Genomic DNA, 26,487 nt, shown 5'->3' with positions numbered 1-26,487 from the left:
AGTGATCACTGGCCCTTGGGCCGGTTCCAGGAAATCAGACCCCTCTGCAGCAGCTAAAAGCCTGTCTGCAGAGCTTTGAAAGGATTCATTCAGGCCCTGGGTAATATCTGTGCACGGAGTAGGTGGTTCGGCCTTATGCACAAGTTTATTAAACGCTTCCACCATTGCATCTGTGGCTGCTATTAGCTCCCCTGGCCTTAGTTTCGCTAGCTGGCCCTGGGGCGAAGCCACTCCCACGGCCTTCCCTGAAAGCTGCTGGATTCCGGTCTCATGCAGGGAGCGGCGCGGGCTGACCCCTGTCGCCCCGGCACGGCCCCCCCAACTCGGCCATCCAGTCCATCTCCCATAACGTATATTGAACCAGCCTGAGCACCATACGCATTAAGTTTGTGATGTGGGGGAGGAGAGGCCCCAGTGCAGCCAAAGTTTGTAGTGCATTTAATGTCAGAGGCGATTTCAGGCCTCTTTTATCCATAAATTCCACCAGGCGCGTAACACCCCCGGGGTCAGGCGGCACCCATTCGGGACCACGATCACTCACAATCACCCGGAATGCCTCTGGAACTATACCCTTTCCCAAAGCCTCCGATCTAATCCCATTCCAGTCCGTCATTTGATCCCTCCCCCTGCACTCAAAGCCAGTCCCTTCTTTCTCCTCTACACTATCACTCGTACTACCGCCCCTGGGAGTGACCAGAGACAGTAGGCTATGCCCCCTGTCCGCATTGGACGGACCTTTTGTCTGGTCCCTCCCCATGTGGGCACTAAGTTGATCCTGCTCGTGTAGATCACAGCTTCCTCCGCCCCCTTGAGTCAGGTAACACTGACGTAATTCTGATAAAGGATACAACGTTCCGCCTGAGGGGTTTGGATACGGGGGAGGGGGACGAGACAACGACCTTTCACTCTCTTGTTGTTTGTCTTCTTTTGAACTGAGCGCGGTCGGCTCAGCCGGCATCATCCCGCCAACGGTCATTGGCGGCTCCGTCTCCTCTCGGCCCCTGCAAGAAACTGCTCCCGAGCCCCCATTGGACCCGACCGGGTCCCGTGTCTCGCCTCCTCCGCTGAGACCCAAAAGGTATCGAGCCTCTGCCAATACCTTTCCCTCTACTCTGGCCGCTTTCAACGCCCCCAGTATCAGACCCCAAGTTTTTAACTCCGCTGTTATCTGAGTGACCATTGCTCGTTGGGATAAGGCAGCAGTAATCGAATCCCAATTATTGTGGTCACAAATCTCGTGGGGCGATGTTAATAGCCCCTCCCTCTCAAGCAACGAGAGGACCGCTGCATTCTCCTTCTGAGAAGGAGCATGCTTCCCGTGATAGGTCTTACACGCGTGAGCGATCACCTTTATGACGGTTTCCATGTCGCCTCCGATCCTCCTCCCAATTGAGACCAGGATCCCAGGCTCTTCTCCGGCGTGATTCCGGAGGGTATATCCGTCGCTCGTCCGCGACCTCCGCCGACAGAGGGGTGACTGCAGATTCCCTCTGTCCCCGGCCTTGTCCCCGGGCTTCCACCGCCCAGCAAGTGCTAACGCCCCGCGGTGGGCTCCTGCCCCGTCAAGCAGACAGCCGACTCGTTCCCCTAAGCATCACGTCGGGGTCACCACTCGTCGCCTTTCGCAGGCAACCGTGATGTTCGTTGCTTAGGGGAGCCTGCGGCTTGGCCATATACCGAGGTGACACCAATATGATGAGCGGTAAAATGGCCTCTATTCACTACTAAACACAGCTTATATTACATTTTTACCTACAAAACTGTGCTGTCATGTCCCACTCTGATTGGTTCCTACCAGACAACACCGTGCCCTATTTGGCCGTCTCCACATTCTTTTCTCATTCTTCTTCTTCTCCTGTTTTCTCTGCATCAAGGTCAGCACGATAGCACTGTCTCTCTATGCTTAGGGAGAAGCCTGTCCCGTACATCCCGTGCCCCCGCAAGACGCTTATTACAACAGTGGAGTAACCCTTGTACTTTTAACTACAATGCTTCCTGTATTTACATGGCCTGGTAGCAGCAGTATCCTAGTAGGCCCCTGCAGTATTGGCTCCAGAGCTCACGGCAACGGCTCTTCAGCTGTGGACCAAGAAGTGATGGAGAGAGAATCCAGAATTCTCAGTGTGTCTTTCTAGCAGCCACAGATCAGATGGTGTCGTGCAACAGCAGGTGCAGAAAACAGGCCTTTCCCATCTACGTAATAATACCCGGTGGAAGAAAGTGTAGATCATGGGCTGAGAAATGTTATGATGCAAAAGGAGGTATTCTGGGAGCCTCAGATGCTGCATGCTGAACCATAAGCTAATGCACATTACCTGGGCCTCTGGTTTAGCATGGCCCAGTTTTTCCTCCATGGCCTGGTTGCAAAGCTATTGAATGATGCAGGTTTGGTGAGACAACTTGCAGAGGTGTGTTGGGAGTTCATTCAAAAGGAGGATGTGCATCAGAAGAAGTGTAGGCAGCTGGTCAAAGAAGGTGATTCCAACTGTTTGTTCCACTCCTGTGAAACCTCACAACATTGACCTGTTGGAGTGGGCCCAGGGAAAAGCCACAAATATGTTCAGAGGAGATACTGCAGCTCACCTATCTTCGTCTGAAATCAGGGAAGAAAACTCTCCAACTACAGTGTGGTTTTAGGGATCCAACACTCCTTTATTCCTCACAATAAATACTGGCGACATGAGAAATCAAGCACGTGCTCTGAGAGTTCCAGTTCTACATTTAAACCGTTAAGACGTACATGTGCAGTACATTGGTGTACATATTCCTTCTTTCCCAAGAAGTCATTAATATATGCTCATGTCCTTCTGGGCATGCATGGTCCAAGCCTGTGGTGGTCTGAAAGCACTGACTCCCTCCTCATTTTTCCACCACCAGCTTCATCTCAGTGACTTTTGGCTGATCTCTAGCTGTTTGTCCCCAGTCTGGCACATTTCCAATGCTTGTTAGGCCATAATGAGCAACTTTCTGTCTTAGTGCACTCTAACCCAAAACAGTAAATGTGAAATCAAAGGAAAAGTCCGCGCACCTGGAGGATGTCAAGAGAAAAGTAGTCTGTTGAGACTGCTGTGCTCCTGTGGAGCAGGGTTGGTGAGAAGTAACAAGGCTGTTCACACACCAAGCAAGTTTCAGAGCTAGCACTCATTGATTCCTTCTGCTCCCGTAATATATAGGTCCTTCTACTAATATTGTGATCTGTGTTGCTCAACAGCCTATATCAATGCAAAACAATAGCCTGTATAACTATGGAGGCAGGCTGAGAGAGCTGGAGTTTTACTCCAGGAAAATTCATTGTTTTCTGTGGTATTCTGATGAGATCTGTGTCCTGGGTCATTAGTGGGCTGTAGCTGGAAGACAGTGCACTCAATTTCTGCACCCTGCTGGGAGCACGGTGGGAGACAGCCCTGGGTGCCCTGACAGCTGCGCGCTGTGAGAGGATTTTAGGAGGAAAGAACCCAGTGGAGTCGAAACGAGGAGCATGGAGTAAAAGGCGTCGAGGGTTATTTCTCGATGGTGCCACGTCAGGGGAGGAGAGGGCGGTCATGGAGGGATATCGGTGCGGGGCTCGGGGAGACACGAGCAAGGAGACGCTGCGGGCCGAGAGCCCGTGCGTGGGGGCAGCCGCGCTGTGCCGGTTTGAAGCCCGGGCCCTGTGGGCAAGGACGGCTGCTCGGGGATCAGCCCAGGGCCCGGAGCCTACGAGTGCCGTGGCGCCGCTCCGTATTCCACTCTCATTGTTGTCAGCTTGGTTCAAAGAGAAGGGTTAAGTTCTCCCACTGGTCCAGTGCCACTATAGTGCCTTTCCAGGATTTCCTTCCCCTTTCCTATTCTTGGGACAATCACAGCTTGTTCTCTGTGCTCTTGCAGCAGTCACTGGCCAGGTGGCTGGGGAGCAACATGTCAGGAAACCTGCAGTGCACTGCGGTGGTAAAGTCATCTTCCAGTGCAACATGAGAGGAAGCAGCATATGCACATCGTAGGTGTTCTGGTCCAAGCAGAGGTCACAGGGACTTATTGGGAGGGTGATGAATATGAAGGCTTCCATAATCACTGTAAGGGAGCAGTGGAGAGCTCCCCCAACAGATTCCCACAGCAGATCCAGGCAGCCAAGACAGGGGATGACACAGTGTTTCACTGTGGTGATAGGCTCACACTGCAGCAGCAGCTCTGCAGCAGTGGACCAAGAAGTGAAGATACAGAAAATGCACCGGTGACGTGGTAAATCACGCATGTGCTCTGAGAGTTGAACTTCTAAAATTAAACAGTTAAGACGTATATATGCACTACTGTGGTATACATATTCATTCTTTCCCAAGAATTCATTAATATATGCTAATGCTCATCTGCATCATCAGATTCATCACGGTGACTTTTGGCTGACCTCTACCTGCATGTCCCCAATCTGGCACATTTCCATTGCTTGGTAGTATGTAATGACCATCTTTCTGTCTTAGTGCATTATAACCCAAAACAAGAAATGTGAAATCCAAGGAAGAAGTCTGTGCACCTGGAGGATGCCAAGAGAAAAGTAGTCTGCTGTGAATGCAGTGCTCCTGCGGAGCAGGATTGGTGACAAATAACAAGGCAGTTCACACACCAAGACAAGCTAAACTGGGACGGTTTAGAACCAGCACTCATTGATTCCTTCTGCTCAAGTAATATATTGGTCATTAAGCCAATACACAGATCTCTATTGCTAAAGCAGCCCGTATACATGCCACACCTTTGTCTATATCACTATGGAGACAGGCTGAGAGAGCTGGAGTTACACATTCTGGTAATTCATAGCTTTCTGTGCAACTCTTAAGAGATCTTTGGGCGCCGAGTCATTAGTGGGCTGTAGCTGGAAGACAGTGCACTCAATTTCTGCACCCTGCTGGGAGCACGGTGGGAGACAGCCCTGGGTGCCCTGACAGCTGCGCACTGTGAGAGGATTTTAGGAGGAACGATCCCAGTGGAGTCGAAACGAGGAGCATGGAGTAAAAGGCGTCGAGGGTTATTTCTCGATGGTGCCACGTCAGGGGAGGAGAGGGCGGTCATGGAGGGATATCGGGGATCAGCCCACGGCCCGGAGCCAACGAGTGCCGGGGCGCCGCCCTCCGCCTCTGCCCCCCGCGTTGCCCTGCGCCCCGCCCCGTCCCGCGCCCGCCCCCCCGTCCTCTGCAGAAGGGGCCGCGGTGCCACGGGGCGGGGCCGGGCCGGGCGGAGCGGTGGGCGCTGCCCCGGCACGGCCCGACGGGGGGCGGCCCGAGCGCGGCTCCGTTCTGCTGCTGTCCGCCTCCCGGGCAGACGGCAGCGGCGCGGCGGGGCGCGATGGCGGCCGGGCTGGGGCCGTGGCTGCTGGCCTTGGCCTTGGGGCCGGCAGGTGCGAGGCGGGCACGGCGGGCGGCGAGGCCGGGGCTGGGCGCGGCTCGTGCTGCTGCCCCGCGGGCGCGCTGAGGCCTGGAGCTCGCCTTCAGTGCCGGGGAGCGGCTGGGAGTTGTGCGTGGGAGGGGGAGGCTGTGTGGGGACACAGATGCTGCGGGAGCGGCCGTGTCTGAGCCGCGAGGATTTGGGCGTGTTGGGCAGTACCCCTGGCCTGGGGCTTTGGCAGGAGAGAGGGAGTTCACAGCTCTGAGTTTATCATCTGTGGCTGTTAGAGTGCCTGGGGAATGTCATCCTTCCATGGATGTGCAATTCCTGGCTCCTGTTGCTGTCCTTCTACAGGAGTGTGTGCACAGATGAGACTGCATGCATTTGGTGGAGATGTGCAAGCGCCTGGGGATTCTGTGCGTTTCTCCTGCCGGGGATCTGGCTTCAGCTTTGGAAGTTATCATGTACTGTGGTACCGTCAGGCACTCGGTGGCCGTCTCGAATGGCTGTCCTTAATCTCGACCGGCAGTTCATATGTTAGATACAGCCCAGATGTGGAGGGTCGAGCCACGGTTTCTCGAGTTGATTCCAGATCTGTGTCCTACCTGTCCGTAAGCGCCCTGCGCCCACACGACTCCACGCACTACTTGTGTGCTGTTCGCACGGGAACAGGAAATCCTGCAGAGCTTCAACAAAAATACCCTTCCTTGGCACAACCGTGTCTGCAGGAACCGTAGGGCTGGCAGGAGATGGAGCAGCTCTGGGCTGCTCCTGGTCAGCGCTGGGATATCACTGCACACCACAGATGACCCTGTCCTTTCTGCATGGTCTGCTTTTACTTTGTCACTCCTTTCATTCTCCTGAGTCACAACAGCAGTGTTGTGACCTGAGGATTCTATTTATATTTCTGGACACCAAATGAGCTTGGCCACTTTGCCCGCCTTCCTACCTGCAGCATGTCTGCACCTGCTTTTGCATTCCTTCTTTCCATGGATACTCAAAGGCACTTGGCACTTCGAGGAACAGCACTGTCTGCTTTCATCACTGGCCATGGGCTGTTTCCACATGTCTCTGAGCAAAGCAGTGGGGGAATAGCTTTAATGTTGCTTCAGGGGCATTTCAGAGTGTTGTAGTCCAACAAGCACAATCTGTTGCGACAAGCAGGGCCAAGTGAGATGCTGCAAATTACATAGTTTACTGTGAGAACAGTGTCTCCCATTTGATTCCAAAGAAGCTGTAACAGTTACAAAGAGCACAATAACGCTATGTGCTGGAGCAGAAGCACAGCTGCAGGACTTTATCTTTCAGCAGAGTCAACAATATTAGCTATGCCATTTTACTAGTGATGATTAAGAGCCTTTGTTTCCTGCTCCTAAATAAGAGCACCGGTGGCGGTGAACCATGATTTCACTGCTGTTATGCTGGCATTGTTCCCAGGAAAATGTTGCCCACACAGTACATCTCTCATCAGCCCAAACACATGGAAGCTTTAAGATGCGGTACACAGACTATAGGATGGTTGTAGTAGGACTGTTCAGCCAAATTTGTCAGTGTGCACCATGATCTTCTAATTCGCATGGTGTCTGGCATTATCATGTTGCAAGAGAATGGTTGCTTCTTCTCTGCCCTGACTGTGGAGGTTTAAGCGTTCAGCGTTGTCAGCATTGAGACTGCGCAGTCTGAGCTGATGGGTTGTCAGGGTTCAAGGAAATCCAGATGGATCACCCCTTTCCTACACAAAAGGCAGTGCACATCATTTTAACCGCTTGGGGCTGTGCCTTGAAATTTTTTCTCAGTAAGGAATTCTCATGTTCCACTTCCTGGACTCTGGCTCTTTGGACTCCAGCTTATACTGGTGACACCACACCTCATTGTTGGTGATGACGTGACCCAGGAGACTGTCGCCTTGAGCCTTATAGGGGTTTAATTGCTCCTGATGAACCTGCGTACACTATTCTTTCTGTTGCTGTGTGTTCATTTATAGGTTGCTCCGGGTGCAAAGTTGGGTATATTCCAATGTTAACATTGTTGTTTTCAGTGCATGAAGTCCAGTATGCAGCTCAGCATTCGGATTCCTGTTCCTAATCCACCGATTCACACGGATGAGCTGATCCAGACACTCTTCCTTTCATGGTGTGACATATATGCACAGCCTTCTGCAATGTGGCTTGTCTTTCCTGTCAGTATTGCCACTGCTGAAACACAACCCCCCGCCTCACTGCGCTCACGTTCACTGTTTGCTCTCCATAAGTGTTCTGCTAGTGTCAGTGAATGTCAAGGGTGCAATTCTGTCCATGTGGAGCAATTCAAGTTCACACTCTTTCACGTCTGACTCCATTCTGTCTGACTGCCCCTCTCTTCCCATGTGTTACAAGGCAACAAAATGTCATGAAATACCGGGGGGAGTTCAACATCCACTACCATGATGCCAACATTCACCTCTGTCTGCATGCGTCAATGTAGTAAGATAGGTGGCATTACTTGTGGAGTAACCCTTGCGCTCACGTTCACTGTTTGGTCTCCATAAGTGTTCTGCTAGTGTCAGTGAATGTCAAGGGTGCAATTCTGTCCACGTGGAGCAATTCAAGTTCACACCTTTGCTTCATGCACACTTCCATGTCTGACTCCATTCTGTCTGACTGCCCCTCTCTTCCATGTGTTATTAGGTAAGAAATTGGAAGGGAGTAAAGGTGAGTGTGCAGTATGCACTGCCAAAATCCCAATATCCACCTCTGTTTGCATTTGCCAATGTAGTAAAATAGGTAGCATTACTTGTGGAGCAACCCTTGTACTTTTAACTACAATGCTTCCTATATTTACATGGCCTGGTAGCAGCAGTATCCTAGTAGGCCCCTGCAGTATTGGCTCCAGAGCTCACGGCAATGGTTCTTCAGCTGTGGACCAAGAAGTGATGGAGAGAGAATCCAGAATTCTCAGTGTGTCTTTCTAGCAGTCACAAATCAAATGGTGTCGTGCAACAGCAGGTGCAGAAAACAGGCCTTTCCCATCTACGTAATAATATCCGGTGGAAGAAAGTGTAGATCATGGGCTGAGAAATGTTATGATGCAAAAGGAGGTATTCTGGGAGCCTCAGATGCTGCATGCTGAACCATAAGCTAATGCACATTACCTGGGCCTCTGGTTTAGCATGGCCCAGTTTTTCCTCCATGGCCTGGTTGCAAAGCTATTGAATGATGCAGGTTTGGTGAGACAACTTGCAGAGGTGTGTTGGGAGTTCATTCAAAAGGAGGATGTGCATCAGAAGAAGTGTAGGCAGCTGGTCAAAGAAGGTGATTCCAACTGTTTGTTCCACTCCTGTGAAACCTCACAACATTGACCTGTTGGAGTGGGCCCAGGGAAAAGCCACAAATATGTTCAGAGGAGATACTGCAGCTCACCTATCTTCGTCTGAAATCAGGGAAGAAAACTCTCCAACTACAGTGTGGTTTTAGGGATCCAACACTCCTTTATTCCTCACAATAAATACTGGCGACATGAGAAATCAAGCACGTGCTCTGAGAGTTCCAGTTCTACATTTAAACCGTTAAGACGTACATGTGCAGTACATTGGTGTCCATATTCCTTCTTTCCCAAGAAGTCATTAATATATGCTCATGTCCTTCTGGGCATGCATGGTCCAAGCCTGTGGTGGTCTGAGAGCACTGGCTTCCTCCTCATTTTTCCACCACCAGCTTCATCTCAGTGACTTTTGGCTGATCTCTAGCTGTTTGTCCCTAGTCTGGCACACTTCCAATGCTTGTTAGGCCATAATGAGCAACTTTCTGTCTTAGTGCACTCTAACCCAAAACAGTAAATGTGAAATCAAAGGAAAAAGGCCGCACACCTGGAGGATGTCAAAAGAAAGTAGTCTGTTGAGAGTGCTGTGCTCCTGTGGAGCAGGATTGGTGAGAAGTAACAAGGCTGTTCACACACCAAGCAAGTTTCAGAGCTAGCACTCATTGATTCCTTCTGCTCAAGTAATATATAGGACCTTCTACTAATATTGTGATCTGTGTTGCTCAACAGCCTATATCAATGCAAAACAATCGCCTGTATAACTATGGAGGCAGGCTGAGAGAGCTGGAGTTCTACTCCAGGAAAATTCATTGTTTTCTGTGGTATTCTGATGAGATCTGTGTCCTGGGTCATTAGTGGGCTGTAGCTGGAAGACAGTGCACTCAAGTTCTGCACCCTGCTGGGAGCACGGTGGGAGACAGCCCTGGGTGCCCTGACAGCTGCGCACTGTGAGAGGATTTTAGGAGGAAAGAACCCAGTGGAGTTGTAATGAGGAGCATGGAGTGAAAGGCTTCCAGGGTTATTTCTCGATGGTGCCACGTCAGGGGAGGAGAGGGCGGTCATGGAGGGATATCGGTGCGGGGCTCGGGGAGACACGAGCAAGGAGACGCTGCGGGCCGAGAGCCCGTGCGTGGGGGCAGCCGTGCTGTGTCGGGCCGAGGCCCGGGCCCCGCGGGCAAGGACGGCTGCGCGGGGATCAGCCCAGGGCCCGGAGCCGAGGAGTGCCGGGGCGCCGCCCTCCGCCTCTGCCCCCCGCGCTGCCCCGCGTCCCGCCCCGCCTCTCGACGCGCCCCGCCTCGCGCCCTTCCCCCGTCCTCCGCCGAAGGGGCCGCGGTGCCACGGGGCGGGGCTGAGCGGAGCGGTGGGATCTGCCACGGGGCGGCCCGAGCGCGGCCCCGCTCTGCTGCTGTCCGCCTCCCGGGCAGACGGCAGCGGCGCGGCGGGGCGCGATGGCGGCCGGGCTGGGGCCGTGGCTGCTGGCCTTGGCCTTGGGGCCGGCAGGTGCGAGGCGGGCACGGCGGGCGGCGAGGCCGGGGCTGGGCGCGGCTCGTGCTGCTGCCCCGCGGGCGCGCTGAGGCCTGGAGCTCGCCTTCAGTGCCGGGGAGCGGCTGGGAGTTGTGCGTGGGAGGGGGAGGCTGTGTGGGGACAGGGATGCTGCAGGAGTATTCTCTTTTTACAGGAGCTGTGCCTCTGGCCAGGGCTTTAGTTAGGGAGAGGAGGTTCACATCTCATGTGTTTATAATCTGTGGGATTGGGATGGCTGCCGTGGATGCATACTGACCTGGCTCCTTTTGCTGTCCTTGCACAGGAGTGTGCACTCAGTGGCAACTGGTGGAGTTTGGTGGTGATGTGCGAGCATCTGGGGACTCTGTGTCCCTGTTCTGCCGAGCATCTGGATTCAGCTTCAGCGTCTATGACATACAGTGGTACCGTCAGACCCCCAGAGGCATACCTGAGTGGGTGTCCTTCATCGGCAGCCAGGCTGGCACTACAAAGAAATATGGGACAGCAGTGGAAGGTCGAGCCACTGTCTTCCGGAACAATTCCCAAGCCGTGGCACTTCTCTCCCTTCACCACTTGCATCCAGGGGACTCAGCCCGCTACTTCTGCGGCATTGCACTGTGACAGGAAATCCAACTGGTGTTTAACAAAAAACTCTTACCAGGAATACATTGACAATGGTGCGTGATCTGCAGGGCTACCGAGAGCTGTGGCCGCTTTGGGCTGCTCCCACCAGGTGAGGAGGCGTCACTGCACAGATCGCCCTGTTCTTTCAGCAAGTGCTGTTTTCTCTTTACCACTCCTTTCATCCTTCTGACTCTCAGAAGCAGGATTGTGCGCTGGGAAAGATGCTCAGTGTATTTCTTGTCACCAAATCAGCTTGGCCACTCTCCCTGCCTGCAGATCCTCTCTGCCTGCCCTTTGTCCCCTTCTGCCCTTTGACACTCCTATCACTTGGGCTTTAGAAGCAGTATTGCCTGTTTGCATTGACTCTCCTATCACCAATCCAGCCCTCAGCCATTTCCATGAGCACAAAAAAGAACGGCAGTGGGTGAACAGCATGGCTGTGGCTTGATGTGCATTTCAGGGTAATGGGATCCAAGCACCAAGGCCTGCAGTGTGAGGGCAAGCAGGACACACATAGACCCTGTAATGTCCTTACAGCTCCAATGCTTCCTATATTTATGTGGCCTGGTACCAGAAGCATCCCAGCAGGCCTCTCCAAAGCAAGGACTTACTCCACTTACTCCAGAGCAAGGGCTGGGAAGTCTCCCACAGCCCCAGCCCTGTACACTTGCTGGTACCAAAGGGGTTACTGAGGTTCCTGCAATGTGCCCAAGGTCCTTCCTTAGGAGACAGCCCTAAGCATATAGTAAAAGGAAGGTTGAGAGAGTCTCTAGCTGTTCAAAAAACTTCTCTCCTACTCTGCTCCTAGGCTATATCTCGCTTGGTCACTTCGTGCTAATTGCACTACAACTACCCAGGAGGCAGCAAGCAGCTTTCATGAATCTGGCCAGAGAAACACACTCAGCTCCCTGCAAATTACAGCCAAATTGAATCTAATTCAAGCATGCTTATTTGAGCTCTATTCAATACTATTCAGCACCCTCAAGGGGAACTGAAGGTCTCTGGGTCTGAAGTTGAAACAAACAATGTTGTGGATAAACCAAGGAGCCAACCATCTATGGTATCAGTCACCTTTCTAGTCAAGAAGAAACAATGGTATCAGAAGTCACCTCATTTAGGTAAGGGACAAATAAGATTCTCCTAAGAAGGAACAGAAGGAAGAATGAGAAAAGATAGGCTGCTCTGCAGCAGAGCAAGAACAGGGTGGGGAAGAGACGGAATTCATGAATGAGTCAGAAATCCCCCCAGTCTTTATCCATTAGTGAGCAGTGAGATAGGTAAAGTGATTTCAGCCATCCTCCAAGAGAATGTGTTACCACTGGCTTCTCTGATGCTGCAAAAAGGCCCAGTATCTGAGATCTCTTTCTAAGGAAAGAGATTTGGTTTTGGGCATGGCTCAGTTCAATTCAGTCCAGCTCGTGACTTTTGCTCTCTGAGGGAGGAATGGGAAAAGAGGAAAGTACAAAGGGTCACCTGGGAGCTCAGTGTGAGGAAGGAGATGTCTGAACACCCCCATATAAGACAAATTAGGAAAGACAAAGACAAAATCTTTTCTACACCCAAAATGAGGCATCTTTCACGTCTGCATCTTTTTTTACCCCCCCCCCTCCCCCCCCCCCGTGGTGGTGGTGGTGGATTTAACAAAGCTATATTGTAGTAAGGCTGAGTTTATTGTATATCCCCTTTGCTCTTTCCCTGACAACATGAATGTCTGTGCCTTTGCCTTAGTGCTTTATCCTGTGGTCATTGTTTGGTTGTTTGGTGTTGTTTGTGTGCTTCTCTCACAGATCTGAGACTATAATGGGAGCAAGAACTTCAGAGCATATGTGTTTGTAGCACCTGGATTCCATCAGTAGAAGTCTGGGAAAGCAGTACAGTAAATAAAGCGATTGCTAGAGCTCTCACTGCCTGTTCATCCTTAACTCCTGAGGCTGCAGATGGTTGGGAAGGTCACAGATTCTCTCATGCTTACCTGCCACATCTCTGGTATACCCATTGCTGACCCAATCTATGCTTGGGACTGGATCAGGCTGACTCCTATCTGGGACCTGTAGAATCCAGTGCTACTGTGGCGTTTCATGTGACTCCAGAACTTTGCATTGTCCCTCCAGATCTGTGTCACCAGCTCTGCAAACGCCTCTAGGAACCAACTCTTCCTGGAAGTGCTTTCACACGCAGCTGCAGACACAGCCGCCGATTTCTGCAGCACCAGAGAGCTGGAAAAGGACACAGGGATTGAATCACAGGCAGAACAACAAAGAAAAACATGGGGATAAAGTAGCATGTTTCTTTCTGGCTCAGACTCTGTGACAACACTATACAGAACTGTAACATTGTGAATTCTCTCTCTTTCCAATTGGTTAAGATACAAACTTACAGCTACCTGGTGACTAGAGACAACACTGTAACAATCTTATGAAGACCTCAGAACCAAAACTGTCCTGTAACATCCTGGGGAAAGGTGTAAAACAAACACAAGTGCAATGGAGAAGCCAGGAGTTAGTCGCCTTGCTTAAGGCGGTCTTGGGTCCTCCGTCTACAACCACAGACCTTCATGATCACCACGCAAAGTGAGAAGCACGACAGAATGGCATGCGAAATGGTGTGTGACACCACTCTCCATCTGGCAGCAGCTCCTGGCGCAATTGAGAGGGACTGTCATACAACATCAAAGGCATTCCCAGTCCCACAGCCAGCAGTGCATTCCCAGAAAGCGATCAAGGGGGAAGGACCTTCAGGATATTGTGGGATCTGCAGTGGTGACACTTCTCCCTCTCCCTTTCCTCTCATTTCCTTCCTTCTTCCCCTTCCCCTTCCTCTCCCCGCCCCCCCCCCCTTCCCTTTGTCTTTCCTTTTCCCCTTTACTCTCCACTTTCCTTTTCCCCTTTCCCCTTTCCCTTTTCCCCTTTCCCCTTTCAACTTTCCCCTTCCTTTTTCCTTTCCCCATCCCTTTTTTCTTTCACTTCCTTTTCTTTCCCCTCTCCTTTTCTTTCCCTCTCTCGTTTGCTCATTGGTTAAGAAATAAAGACATGCTCTTGCTTGATCAACACCTTGACTCTGTTTAAGTCTTAATTCAGAGGGATCGGGATCAGTACAATGGACTCTTCAACTTGCAACAGAAAGGTGGGAAGTCTAAATCCAACCAGGTCTTTTGTGGTTGGCTTCAGTAAAGTTTCTTAAGTCTCATGTGGGCTTCTTTTCTCAGAAAAGAGAACAGAGGTACTGCTGTAGCAGCAGAATCTTTCACAAGCATGCATAAAACTGAACGTGTTGCTAATCTTCTTCCTGTCTTCCCAGTCTCGCTGATAGTAGACAGAAAGAAGGAAGGCGTTAGTTCAGAAGAAACACAACAAGCATTGATGGACTAAATATTTAACACAGAAAACCAGAGCTGAATTTTGAAACCTCATATTGTCCAGGGAGTCCCAGAGTAGTGCAGCACAAGGAACTGTACTGCAGAGCTTATTTTCCCCTGGACATATGAGTGGTCTTTTCCCTACATCGTTCATCATGTACATATACGTACATGGCCCCATGTACATATGCTCACAAGTGCACAGAGAGGCCAGGAGGGATTTTTGTTGGGGACTCCAACAAACAGGGTATGGAGGATGCCCTGGGCAAGAACACTTCAGTAATGCATGAGCCTGGGGACTGTAGAGGACCTGGCATGTCCTGCTATGCTGGGACTGCCCTGAGTGTCTCAAGATACCCTACACTAGCTCAGCTCTACGCTCTGCTGCTTCTTTTCCCACCTTCAAATCTCCTGTTCCAATGGGCTCCTCTGCCTTCTGCAAATCCCTTTTCTACAGCTCTGTCTCAGATTTCCTCTCAGAGATCCGGGCTGGAGCACCTGAGAAAAGGTGGGGTGGATGTTTACACTCTGTGGAGTTGGCAGTGTTCCCTAAAAAGGTGGTACCAGTCGAGACCATGATGCTGTGCCAGGGCTTGGTCCCCTTAGGTTTCCCATTGCTTGGCTATAGAGGTCCTAAGGGGGTTTCTGAGTTTCTGCTGAATCAGATGAGTACAGAGAAGAGAGATTCACTGCTTTGCCAAAAAGTCCCAGCAGCTTGGTTCCTGCTGAGTCACACACACGAGTTTTAGGAGATGAGTTGGAGGAACTTGAACCATGTGCCCTAAACCTTCACTGTTAAGCACATCTGAATTCTTATCTGCTCAGATTCCTGTAGGGTCTTTGTTGTTTGGTGGGTGGGCATGGGCTGTTGGGAGATCTTTTCTGCATGAAGGCAGGAGTGGAAGAGTAGGATATTGGGCTGGAGTTGAGGAACAGAGAGGGTGCACCTCTGCCTTGGGCTGCCTTGTCCAAGACGACACAGGCTCAGGAGGCAGCTCTCCAGCACCAAGAGATATGGGGCTACTGGGAGGCCAACTTTCCACCTCCAAGACCAGCTCTGAATTCCAGCAGCACCCTGCTGCTCTTGCTTAGGGGGAGGTCTCCAGCATGGTCCTACAGCAGCATGTTACTGTCAGCGGTTTACGGGCTGGCTTGGCCCAGTTCTATGACCAGTGGGGTGGAGGGAGCCATAGATCCATGCTTCCAGAAAAGGGAAACAGGGGACCCCAAAGTAGTTAAAAACAGTGGCAACAATCTGAGGAAAAACAAACTAATTTATGAATATGGTATCAGAATGCAAAATAACACACTATAATACAATATATTATAATATATACAATGCCTACAATTACAATATATACAATGCTATACAATTGTATATATAATATATATACAATGCCTTACAATTATGGCATACAGTCAGAATGAGCAGCAGCGAGAGAGCCTGACAACCGAAAAGTGGCACACCAGATGACCTACCAGGGCCTTATATGTGTACCCCCTGAGCAGGAATGATAACAGAACAGTGAACAGCCTTCTGGGGAATGTAGTTCTTCTTCTCTTCCAAACAGGTGCCCAGAACTGGAGCATTAACTCTTTGACTCCCAGTGCAGTATGTGATGGTATGATGTGGAATACCAATAACCAAAAATCATAAAACCATGACAGTTACTTTTTGCCAAACAGAGATGTTACTGACAACATTCGCAGAAGGAAGACAGGGAAAATCTAGGCAGAATCATTATGAAGGCAGAGACAAGTTGGAGAGATGCGAGACAGAGTGTGTTCGGTCATGTGCACTCTTTTGTGTGGCATCACTGCCTGTCCCATGTGAGAGGAAAGAAGAGGGTGATGCACCTCAGCTGATGTATCTCACCAACGTGCCATGCATGGCCCTGTGGAGCTGTGCTGGTGGATTGCAGCCTAAGATGTCTCGTAGCTTAGCTCCTTCACCTGTCCCTGTGGATCATTGTGGTAACAGCCCGCCTCTTGTAGCTGTGAGTTAGGTGCCTCCATCCAGACTGTCGCCTCCATGGTGTACAGACACATAGAGCACAGGGCTGTATTCTTCAGCTGCTACTCTCACATCTTGGGACAAAATTATGTACATTGGGACCATTATTTGCTCACGGGGCACTACAATTCATTTTGCAAAGAGATGGAGGATGAGCTAAAGTCCCACTTGCGTGTGAGAAGTGCTTGCGTTTCCTGTGTGGTTGCATAGCAGTTTCAGGGGCAGAAGGGTGGGTTTCTCAACACTCCAGCTTGTCAAAAGCAAAAATATTTGCCCCCACAGTGCAGAAACTATCCACTTAACTGGGAAAATCAGAAGCAACTCCTTGTCTTTCAGGGAAGGGGGGGAGGGGCGGCGGAGGCGACATCTCCCTCCTTGAGAGTCTTGATTGACAGAACCTGATGTATTCCACTCTCATTGTTGTCAGCTTGGTTCAAAGAGAAGGGTTAAGTTCTCCCACTGCTCCAGTGCCACTGTAGTGCCTTTCCAGGATTTCCTTCCCCTTTCCTATTCTTGGGACAATCACAGCTTGTTCTCTGTGCTCTTGCAGCAGTCACTGGCCAGGTGGCTGGGGAGCAACATGTCAGGAAACGGGCAGTGCACAGCAATGGTAAAGTCATCTTCCAGTGCAACATGAGAGGAAGCAGCATATACACATAGTACATGTTCTGGTCCAAGCAGAGGTCACAGGGATTATTGGGAGGGTGATGAATACAGAGGTTTCCATAATCACTGTAAGGGAGCAGTGGAGAGCTCCCCCAACAGATTCCCACAGCAGATCCAGGCAGCAAAGACAGGGGATGACACAGTGTTTCACTCTGCAGCAGTGGACCAAGAAGTGAAGATACAGAAAATGCACTGGTGACATGGTAAATCACACATGTGCTCTGACAGTTGAACTTCTACAATTAAACAGTTAAGACGTATATATGCACTACAGTGGTATACATATTCATCCTTTCCCAAGAATTCATTAATATATACTAATGCCCATCTGCATCATCAGATTCATCACAGTGACTTCTGGCTGACCTCTAGCTGTATGTCCCCAGTCGGGCACATTTCCATTGCTTTGTAGTACGTAATGACCATCTTTCTGTCTTAGTGCATTATAACCCAAAACAAGAAATGTGAAATCCAAGGAAGAAGTCTGTGCACCTGGTGGATGCAAAGAGAAAAGGAGTCTTTTTCCGCGGGCAAGGACGGCTGCGCGGGGATCATCCCAGGACCCGGAGCCAAGGAGTGCCGGGGTGCCGCCCTCCACCTCTGCTCCCCGCGCTGCCCCGCGCCCCGCCCCGCCCCGCCCCGTCTTCCGCGGTGCAACCAGGTGGGGCCGGGTCGGGCCGGGCGGAGTGGGGCGGTGGGCGCTGCCCCGGCACGGACCGACGACGGGCGGCCCGAGCGCGGCCCCGCTCTGCTGCTGTCCGCCTCCCGGGCAGACGGCAGCGGCGCGGCGGGGCGCGATGGCGGCCGGGCTGGGGCCGTGGCTGCTGGCCTTGGCCTTGGGGCCGGCAGGTGCGAGGCGGGCACGGCGGGCGGCGAGACCGGGGCTGGGCGCGGCTCGTGCTGCTGCCCCGCGGGCGCGCTGAGGCCTGGAGCTCGCCTTCAGTGCCGGGGAGCGGCTGGGAGTTGTGCGTGGGAGAGGGAGGCTGTGTGGGGACACGGATGCTGCGGGAGCGGCCGTGTCTGAGCCGCGCGGATTTGGGCGTCTAGGGCAGTGCCCCTGGCCTGGGGCTTTGTCAGGAGGGAGGATGAAGACATCTCTTTGGGTTTTGGTTGTCAGGCTGGCTGGGGAATGTCGTTTTGCCATGGATAGGCACTGGCCGGTTCCTTATGTTGTCCTTCTACAGGAGTGTGTGCACAGTGGAGGTTGGAAGCATCTGGCGGAGGTGTACGAGCACCTGGAGATTCTGTGCAGCTCTCCTGCCGTGGATATGGCTTCAAATTTGGAGGTGTTTGGTGGTATCGTCAGGCACCCGGTGGCCATCTCAAGTGGCTGTCTGACATCAGCAAGAGCTCATACGTAAGAGCAAGCCCTGAGGTGGAGGGTCGACTGAAAGGCTCCCGAGATGATTCCCGAGCTATAATCTCTCTGTCCTTGCATAACCTGCGCCCCGAAGACTCAGCGCGCTACTTCTGTGCCATCACACGGGAACAGGAAATCCTGCAGAGCTGTAACAATAACCCCTTCCTGGACACAGCCAAGGTTGCAGGATACAAAGGGCTGGAAGGTGCTGGAGCAGCTCTGGGCTGCTTCTGGACAGTGAGGAGGCATCGCTGCACACCACACATGGCGCTGTTCTTTCTGCAAGATCTCCTCTTCCCTCACCACTCCTTCTCTCCTCCAGAGTCCCAAAAGCAGTGTTGTAACGTGGCGGTTATGTTCAGCATATTTCTGCTTAGCAAAACATCAAGCACTCAACCTTCCTGCCCTCAGCCCATCTGGACTGATCAGTTCTTGGTTTTCTTCTTTGCTTGGGTGCTCAAAAACTTTGGAGTTCTAGTAAGAGCCTTGCCTGCTTCCACCAGCAGCTGTAGGCAATTCTTTCCATGTATCAGCCAGCAAAGCCATGGGTAAATAAATATGTCTGATGTGGTTTCTGGTGCATTTCTGAGTCCTCCTCAAGGACGTACTGCGATGATTTGCATGGGCTGGAGAGTAAGAACGTAAGGGGACCCAAGACAATTGGTTGGCAGTTAAACACCTGTTCTGCCAAGCTCAAGATCAAAGCATGCCTAAGAGTAAGAAAATGGGAAAGTTGGCAGGAGGCCTGCCTGGAGAAGGGAGCTCATGGATGAAATGAAAGGCCAGATGAAAGTGTAGGAAATGTGGGAAAAGGGCTGGACCATGTGGGAGGAATATGGGAGTGTTGTCAGTTCAAGCAGGGGTGCAACAAGGGCGACTAGTATTTGAATCTTGCAAGGGAGCTCAAAAATAACAGGAAAAGTTTTTCAAGTTTGTCAGTGTGAAACACTAGGGAATATGTGTTTCCACTACTGAAAGAGGTGGGTGCCCTGGAAAAAGGAGATGCTGAGTAAGTGTTGATACTGAATACCTTCTTTGCTTGAATGTTTCCCACAAGGACTGCTGCCAGGGAATTGCAGTGCCCTTGGATATTCTGATGGAGAATAGGTTGGCTGTGAGCCAGCAGTGTGACCTTATGGCCAAGAAGGCCAATGATATTCTAGGGTGCATTCAGAAGAGCGTGGCCTGCAGGTCAGTGGATGTGATCCTCCCCCTCTACCCTGGTGAGGACACATCTCAAGTGTCCAGTTAGAACTGTAGAATCACCTAGTTTGGAAAAGATTTCCAGGATCATCCAGTCCAACTGTCCACCTGCCACCAATATTCCCCACTGTATGATGTCCGTTAGCACTACATCTAAACGTTCCTTGAACACCTCCAGGGACGATGACTCAGCCACCTCCCAGGGGAGCCAGTTCCAGCTCCTGACCACCCTTTTGGAACCAAAGTGCTTCCTCATATCCAACCAGAACCTCCTCAGGTGCAAGTTTAGGCCATTCCCTCTAGCCCAATCTCTAGTTATGCTGGAGTCAAGGCCAAACTCCTCCTCACTGCAGCCTCCGTCCAGCTTGTTGTAGAGAGCTGTAAGGTTTCCACTGAGCTTCCTCTTCTCCAGACTAAACAATCACAGTTCCCTCAGCCACTCCTCAGGAGACTTGTGCTCCAGGCCCCTCACCAGCTTCATTGCCCTTCTCTGGACATGCCTTGTGGCCTCAGTGTCTTCCCTGTAGGGAGAGGCCCAACACTGAAGAGAATACTAGAGTCGTGGCCTCACCAGTGTTGAGTACAGGGGGGATGATCACTTCCCTACTCCTGCTGGCAACACTATTCCTGCCACAAGCCAGGATGCCATCTGTCAGCCTTCTTGGGCACCTGGGCACACTGTTGGCTCATGTTCAGTCAAGTGTCAATCAACACTCTTATGTCAGTTTCTCCCACACATTTTTCCAGCCACTCTGCCTCAAGCTTCCACGATACCATGGGGCTTCCCTGTTAATAAAAGTCTGGGATCTCGTAGAAAGATTCCAGCGGGGGGCGACAGATGCTGAAGAGCCTGGAGCACCTGCCATATGGGGAATGGCTGAGAGACCTGGGTTAGTTCACCCTGGAGAAGACTCGGAGGCAATCTGATCAGTGTTTATAAAGATCAGAAGTATGGGAGGCAGTTGGATGAGGCCAGACTCTTCTGATGAGGGTGTAGTGATAGGACGTGGAGCAGTGGCCAAAAACTGGAACACAGGATGTCTCACACAAATATGCAGAAGTAACTTCTTTACTGCGAGGATGACAAAGCACTGGAGAAGGTTGCCTAGAGAGGCTGTGGAGTGTCCTCTGGAGAAATCCAAGACCTGTTGGGAAGCTCATCTGTCCTGAACTGAGTACTTTCATTCCACATTCTCATCACAGTCACGCCAGAAATCAACCTGGCCTTTCCTGACCTGCATGTCCCAGAAACACCATTCCCTTGCAGCAGTCACTGGCCAGGTGGCTGGGGAGCAACATGTCAGGAAATGGGCAGTGCACAGCAATGGTAAAGTCATCTTCTAGTGCAACATGTGAGGAAGCAGCATATACACATCGTAGGTGTTCTGGTCCAAGCAGAGGTCACAGGGATTTATTGGGAGGGTGATGAATACGATGGTTCCCATAATCACTGTAAGGGAGCAGTGGAGAGCTCCCCCAACAGATTCCCACAGCAGATCCAGGCAGCAAAGACAGGGGATGACACAGTGTTTCACTGTGGCCACACTGGCTGGGAGTTGTGCGTGGGGAAGGGAGGCTGTGTGGGGACACGGATGCTGCGGGAGCGGCCATGTCTGAGCCGCGAGGATTTGGGCATCTGTGGCTGTGCCCCTCGCCTGGGGCTTTGGCAGGAGAGGAGGTTCACTGGTCTGAGTTTATGGTCTTTGGGCATCAGAGTGGGTGGTGAACATCCTCCTGCCATGGTTGTGCTATTCCTGGCTCCTGATGCTGTCCTCGTACAGGAGTGTGTGCACAGTTGAGACTGGAAACCTCTGGTAGAGGTGTGCAAGCTCTTGGGCTGTCTGTGCAGCTCTCCTGCCAGGGATCCGGCTTCAGCTTTGGAAGTTATGGTGTTCAGTTGTATCATCAGGCACTCAATGTCTGTCTCGAGTGGCTGGCCTTCACGGACACTGGCTCTTGTACTGTTGGATACAGCCCAGATTTGGAGGGTTGAGCCACAGTTTCTCGAGTTGATTCCCTATCTGTGTCCTATCTGTCCGTAAGTGTCCTTTGCCCATATGACTCAGCACACTACATGTATGCTGTTCGCATGGGAACAGGAAATTTTGTTAAAGCAGAGCTTTAACAAAAATACACTTCCTGGGCACAACCGTGTCTGCAGGAACCTCAGGGCTGGTAGTACCTGGAGCGGGTCTGGGCTGTTCCTGGACAGTGCTGGGACATCACTGCACACCACTGATAGCCCTTTCAGCAAGAGCTCCTTTTGTTTCACTACTGCTTTCCTCTTTCTAAATTTTCAATGTAGTGTTCTAAACTGGGAATTTTGGTTTTCATATTTCTGGTCTCCAAACCAGATTGGCTTCTCTGCCTGCCTGCAGCTGGTCCGCACCTGCTCTTGGTCTCCTTCTTCCTTTGATTATTCAAAAGCACTTGGGCACTTCTAGCAGCAGTGTTGCCTGCTTCCATCAACAGCCACAAGCTCTTTCCGTGTGTCTCTTTGGGTAAACAGTGGGTGAATAGCTCTGATGAGTTTTAAGGTGCATTTCAGAGTGATGTAATCCAACAAATGTAGTCTGTAGTGTTGCAGCAGGAACAGCATAGGTCCTGCAGTGTATATAGGTTACTCTGAAAATGATGTCTGCCATATAATTCCACAGAAGCTACAACAGTTATAAAGAGCACAATAACACTATTTGATAGAGCACGTTCTCACCTGCAGAAAACATCAATTCAGCATAGTCAACACCATTAGGTATGCCTTCTCACCAGCGGTGATGAAGATCCTTCATTTCATGCTCATAAATACCTGCACCAGTGGAGGTGAACCACAGTGTCACAGCTATTATGCTGGCATTGTTACCAGAAATTGTTGCACACGTAGTACATCTCTCATCAGCCCAAACAGATGGAAGTCTAAAGGTGCCATTTACAGACTATACAGTGGTTTTGGAAGGGCTGTTCAGCCAAGATTGTCAATGTGCACCATGGTCTTCTAAGTGGTATAGTGTTTGATGTTATCATGTTGCAAGAGAATGGTTGCCTTCTTCTCTGGCCTGACTGTGGAGGTTTGAGCCTTCAGTGTCGTCAGCATGGAGACTGAGAAGTCAGACCTGATGGATTGTCTGGGTTCTAGTAAATCCTGAAGGATCTCCCCTTTCCTATCCCAAAAGACAGTGCACATCACTTTATCTGATGAGGAATGTGTCTTTTCTTTGATAGGGAATTGTCTCCACTCTTTGGACTGCCATTTTGACTCTGCCTTATAGTAGTGACTCCACATCTCATCACTGTTAATGATGTGATCCAGGAAACTGCCACCTTGCGCTTCATATGGGTTCAGTTGTTCCTGATAAACTTGCATACAGTATTCTTTCTGTTCCTGTGTGAGTCTGAGCAGATTCGTACTGGTGCAAACTTTGCTGTATTCCAACACTGACGTCATCATTTTCAATGCATGAAATTCAATATTCAGCTCTGTACACAGGTTCCTGTTCATAATCCATTGATTCATACAGATGAGTTGATCCAGACACTCTTCCTTTCATGGTGTGACAGATGTGCACAGCCTTCTGCAATGTGGCTTGTCTTTCCTGTCAGTATTGCCACCGCTGAAACACAAAACCCCCCGCCTCACTGCACTCACATTCATTGTTTGGTCTCCATAAGTGTTCTGATAGTGTCAGTGAATGCTAAGGGTGCAATTCTGTCCACACGGAGCAATTCAAGTTCACATCTTTGCTTCATACACACTTCCATGTCTGATTCCATTCTGTCTGACTGCCCTTCTGCTACCATGTGTTATACGGCAACAAAATGTAATGGAATACTGGTGGGAGGGTTCAAACTCTACTGCTGGTATGCCAACATCCACCTCTTTTCTCATGTGCCAACTTAGTAAAATATGTGCCATTGCTTGTGGAGCAACCCTTGTACTTTTAACTACACTGCTTCCTGTATTTATGTGGCCTGGTACCAGCAGTATCCTAGTAGGCCCCTGCAGTATTGGCTCCAGAGATCACGGCAACGGCTCTTCAGCTGTGGACCAAGAAGTGATGGAGAGAGAATCCAGAATTCTCAGTGTTTCTTTCTAGCAGCCACAGATCAGATAGTGTCATGCAACAGCAGGTGCAGAAAACAGGCCTTTCCCACCTACGTAATAATATCCGGTGGAAGAAAGTGTAGATCATGGGCTGAGAAATGTTATGATGCAAAAGGAGGTATTCTGGGAGCCTCAGATGCTGCATGGTGAGCCATAAGCTAGTGTGTATTACCTGGGCCTCTGGTTTAGCATGGCCCAGTTTTTCCTCCATGGCCTGGTTTCAAAGCTATTGGATAATGGAGGTTTGGTGAGATGACTTGCAGAAGTGCTGTAGGAGATGGATCAAAAGAAGGATGCGCATCAGAAGTGTAGCCAACTGGTTGAGGGAGGTGATTCCAACCATTTATTCCACTCTTATGTAACCTTTCTCCCCTCTGGCAGACCAACACTCCCTCTCAACTTGGTGTCATCTGCAGTCTTACTGAGGGTGCACTCATTCTTCTCGTCAAGATCATTAATAAGGATATTAAATAGAAGTGACCCCAGTACCTAGCCCTGGGGGGCACCATTCATGACTGGCCACCAACTGGATTCAATTGCAGTTGCAACCACAACTCTTTGGGCCCGGCCATCCAGCCAGTGTTTCATCCAGCGGGGCTTATGCCAGTCCAAACCTTGGGCAGATTGCTTCTCCACCAGGATGTTGTGTGGGACAGTGTCAAAGGCTTTACTGAAGTCCTGGTAGACCACATTGACAGCCTTACCTTCATCCACTATGCAGGTCACCTTGCCATAGAGTGATATCAGGTTTGTCAAACAGGATCTGCCATTCATAAATGCATGCTGACTGGGACTGATCCCCTGGTTGACCTTTAATTGGTCCCTAACGGCTCCCAAGATTATCCATTCCATAACCTTCCCTGGCACCTGGTGAGACTGATAGGTCTGTAGCTACCAGGATCATCTTTCTGGCCCTTTTTGAAGATGGGTGTCACATTTGCCACTCACCAGTCTACCAGGACATCCCCAGCTAGCCAGGACTGTCAAAGGATGGATGGCTTTGCAACCACATCCACAAACTCCCTCAGAACTCTAGGGTGCAATCCATCTGGTCCCATGGACTTGTGAGTGTCCAGCTTTAGGAGCAGGTTCAAAACCATCTCATCGTGGATTATACAGGGCCTATTCTGTTCCCCGCCCCTACCTACCAGCACAAGGGGCTGTGTGCTCAGGGAGTAACTAGACTTACCAGATTGCTAGATTGATTACTAGATAGATTACTAGACTGGGGCAAAGAAGGCACTAAGTACTTCAGCCTTATCATGATCCTTGGTCACTGTGTTGCCCTCAGCATCCAACAAGGGATGGAGATTCTCCCTAGCCCTCCTCTTACTGTTGATTTATTTATAGAAATATTTACTGTGGTCCTTAAACTTAGTGGCCAAGTTCAGTTCTAGATGGGCTTTGGGTTTTCTAATTTTCTTCCTGCACAGTTTCACTACATATTTGTAATTGCCATAAGTTTCTTGCCCACTCTTCCGAAGACCATAAACTTTCCTTTTGTTCCTGAGTTCCAGCCAAAGGTCTCTGTTCAGCCAGACCGGCCTCCTTGCCCATTGGCTCATCTTCCATGACTTGGGGATGGTCAGCTCCTGCACCTTTAAAATAAGTACCTTAAAGTATTTCCAGTCTTGCTGGGCTCCCATGCCCTCCTGAACTGCCTCCCAAGGGACCCTCTCAACCCTGGTCTGCAAGAGGGCAAAGTCTGCCCTCTGGAAGTCCAAGGGGGCAGTTCTGCTAACTTCCCTCTGTGGTTCAACAAGGATTGAGAAATCTAGCATCTTGTGATCACTTTCCCCCAAACGGCCTCTAACCTTTACATCCCCCACAAGACCTTCTCCGTTAACAAACAGCAGGTCCAGGATTTTGCTTCCCCTTGTTATCTCCTTCACCATCTGTGCCAGGACATTATCTCCCACACACTCTAGGAACCTCTGGGACTGTTTTCTTTTTGCTGTATTATATACCCAGAAGATGTCTGGGAATTTGAAGTCCCCCATGAGAACAGGGAGTAGAGACCTTGAGACTTCACCCAACTGTCTATGAAGTATCTTATCCACTTCTTCATCCTGGTTGGGTGGTCTGTAGTAGACTCCAACAATAATGTCACTCTTACTGGCCTTTAATTTTATGCTGAGCCATAAGCTCTCAATCCTATCAACATCATGAATTTCCACACATTCACATTCTTTCTTAACATAGAGGGCTACACCACCACCTTTCCTGCCTTGCCTGTCTCTTTTGAAAAGTTGGTAGCCATCCATCACAACACTCCAGCTGTGCAAGTCATTCCACCATGTTTCTGTGATGGCAACTACGTCGTAGTTTTCCAACCTCACATTGGCCTCCAGTTATTCCTGTTTTTTACCCATGCTGCGTGCACTGGTGTAAAAGCACCTGAGCTGGGGCTCCTTTTGAGTGGGAGAAGCCCTGATACCCTCTTGACCATACTCCGGTGATTCCATAGCTACCAACCTCACACCAACCCTTGTGTTCTTTCTACAGTAAGGTGAGTCCTCCTCCTCCTTCACCAGGGCACAAGACTGTGGGATCTTACTAGCACATTCCCCTCCCACAAGCACTGACAGATTACATACAGGCTCCTTTCTAGTGACCCCAGTTACACCCCCACCCCTCTTCACACCTAGTTTAGAGCTCTATCAATAAATCTTTCCAATTCCCATTATAAGATTCCTTTCCACAGTGGAATAAGCTATTCCTATTGGTTGCTGGCAGACCTGGTCTCGTGTAAATTGAACAGAGGTCAAAAAACCCAAACCCCTGCTGGGCACACCAGGTTCTGAGCCAGGTACTAATCTGTTGGCCCATGGTATTTATTCTCTTTCATCATTCTCTGTAACTGGAGGGATAGTGGAGAACATGACTTGTGTTCCTGAACCCCTGACCTGTCACCCCAAGGCCACTGAAGTCTTTTTTCATAGTCCTTAGGGAAGTTCCTCCCATATCATCACTGCCTTCCTGAAACAACAATAGGCGAGTGTCATGGTTTTATA

At 50.6% G+C, this 26,487-nt stretch overlaps 1 protein-coding gene and 1 gene segment (V, D, J or C); both read left to right on the top strand.

Moving 5' to 3' along the window:
* Positions 1-13,825, top strand: part of LOC101747602 — a 76,866-nt gene extending 63,041 nt beyond the window's left edge. The window contains 1 exon segment of the V gene segment in view: positions 10,457-13,825. Within this exon segment, the coding sequence occupies positions 10,457-10,773 (317 nt within the window).
* A 3,704-nt stretch (positions 13,826-17,529) lies between these two features.
* LOC124417418 (immunoglobulin gamma-1 heavy chain-like) lies at positions 17,530-18,741 on the top strand. Its single transcript, XM_046904430.1, has 2 exons — positions 17,530-17,660; positions 17,996-18,741. The coding sequence occupies exons 1-2, from the start codon at positions 17,609-17,611 to the stop codon at positions 18,721-18,723; spliced, it is 780 nt and encodes a 259-aa protein (XP_046760386.1). The 5' UTR covers positions 17,530-17,608; the 3' UTR covers positions 18,724-18,741.
* Positions 18,742-26,487: the final 7,746 nt, after the last annotated feature.

This window comes from Gallus gallus, chromosome 27 (assembly GCF_016699485.2).
Source record: "Gallus gallus isolate bGalGal1 chromosome 27, bGalGal1.mat.broiler.GRCg7b, whole genome shotgun sequence".
Taxonomy (NCBI): Eukaryota; Metazoa; Chordata; class Aves; order Galliformes; family Phasianidae; genus Gallus; species Gallus gallus.
This window is presented reverse-complemented; position numbering and strand designations above follow the sequence as displayed.

Coding starts and splice junctions, on each gene's coding strand:
- LOC124417418 (XM_046904430.1), top strand. CDS start 17,609: ATGGCGGCCGGGCTGGGGCCGTGGCTGCTGGCCTTGGCCTTGGGGCCG. Junction 17,661..17,995: donor CTTGGCCTTGGGGCCGGCAG/GTGCGAGGCGGG, acceptor GTCCTTCTACAG/GAGTGTGTGCACAGTGGAGG.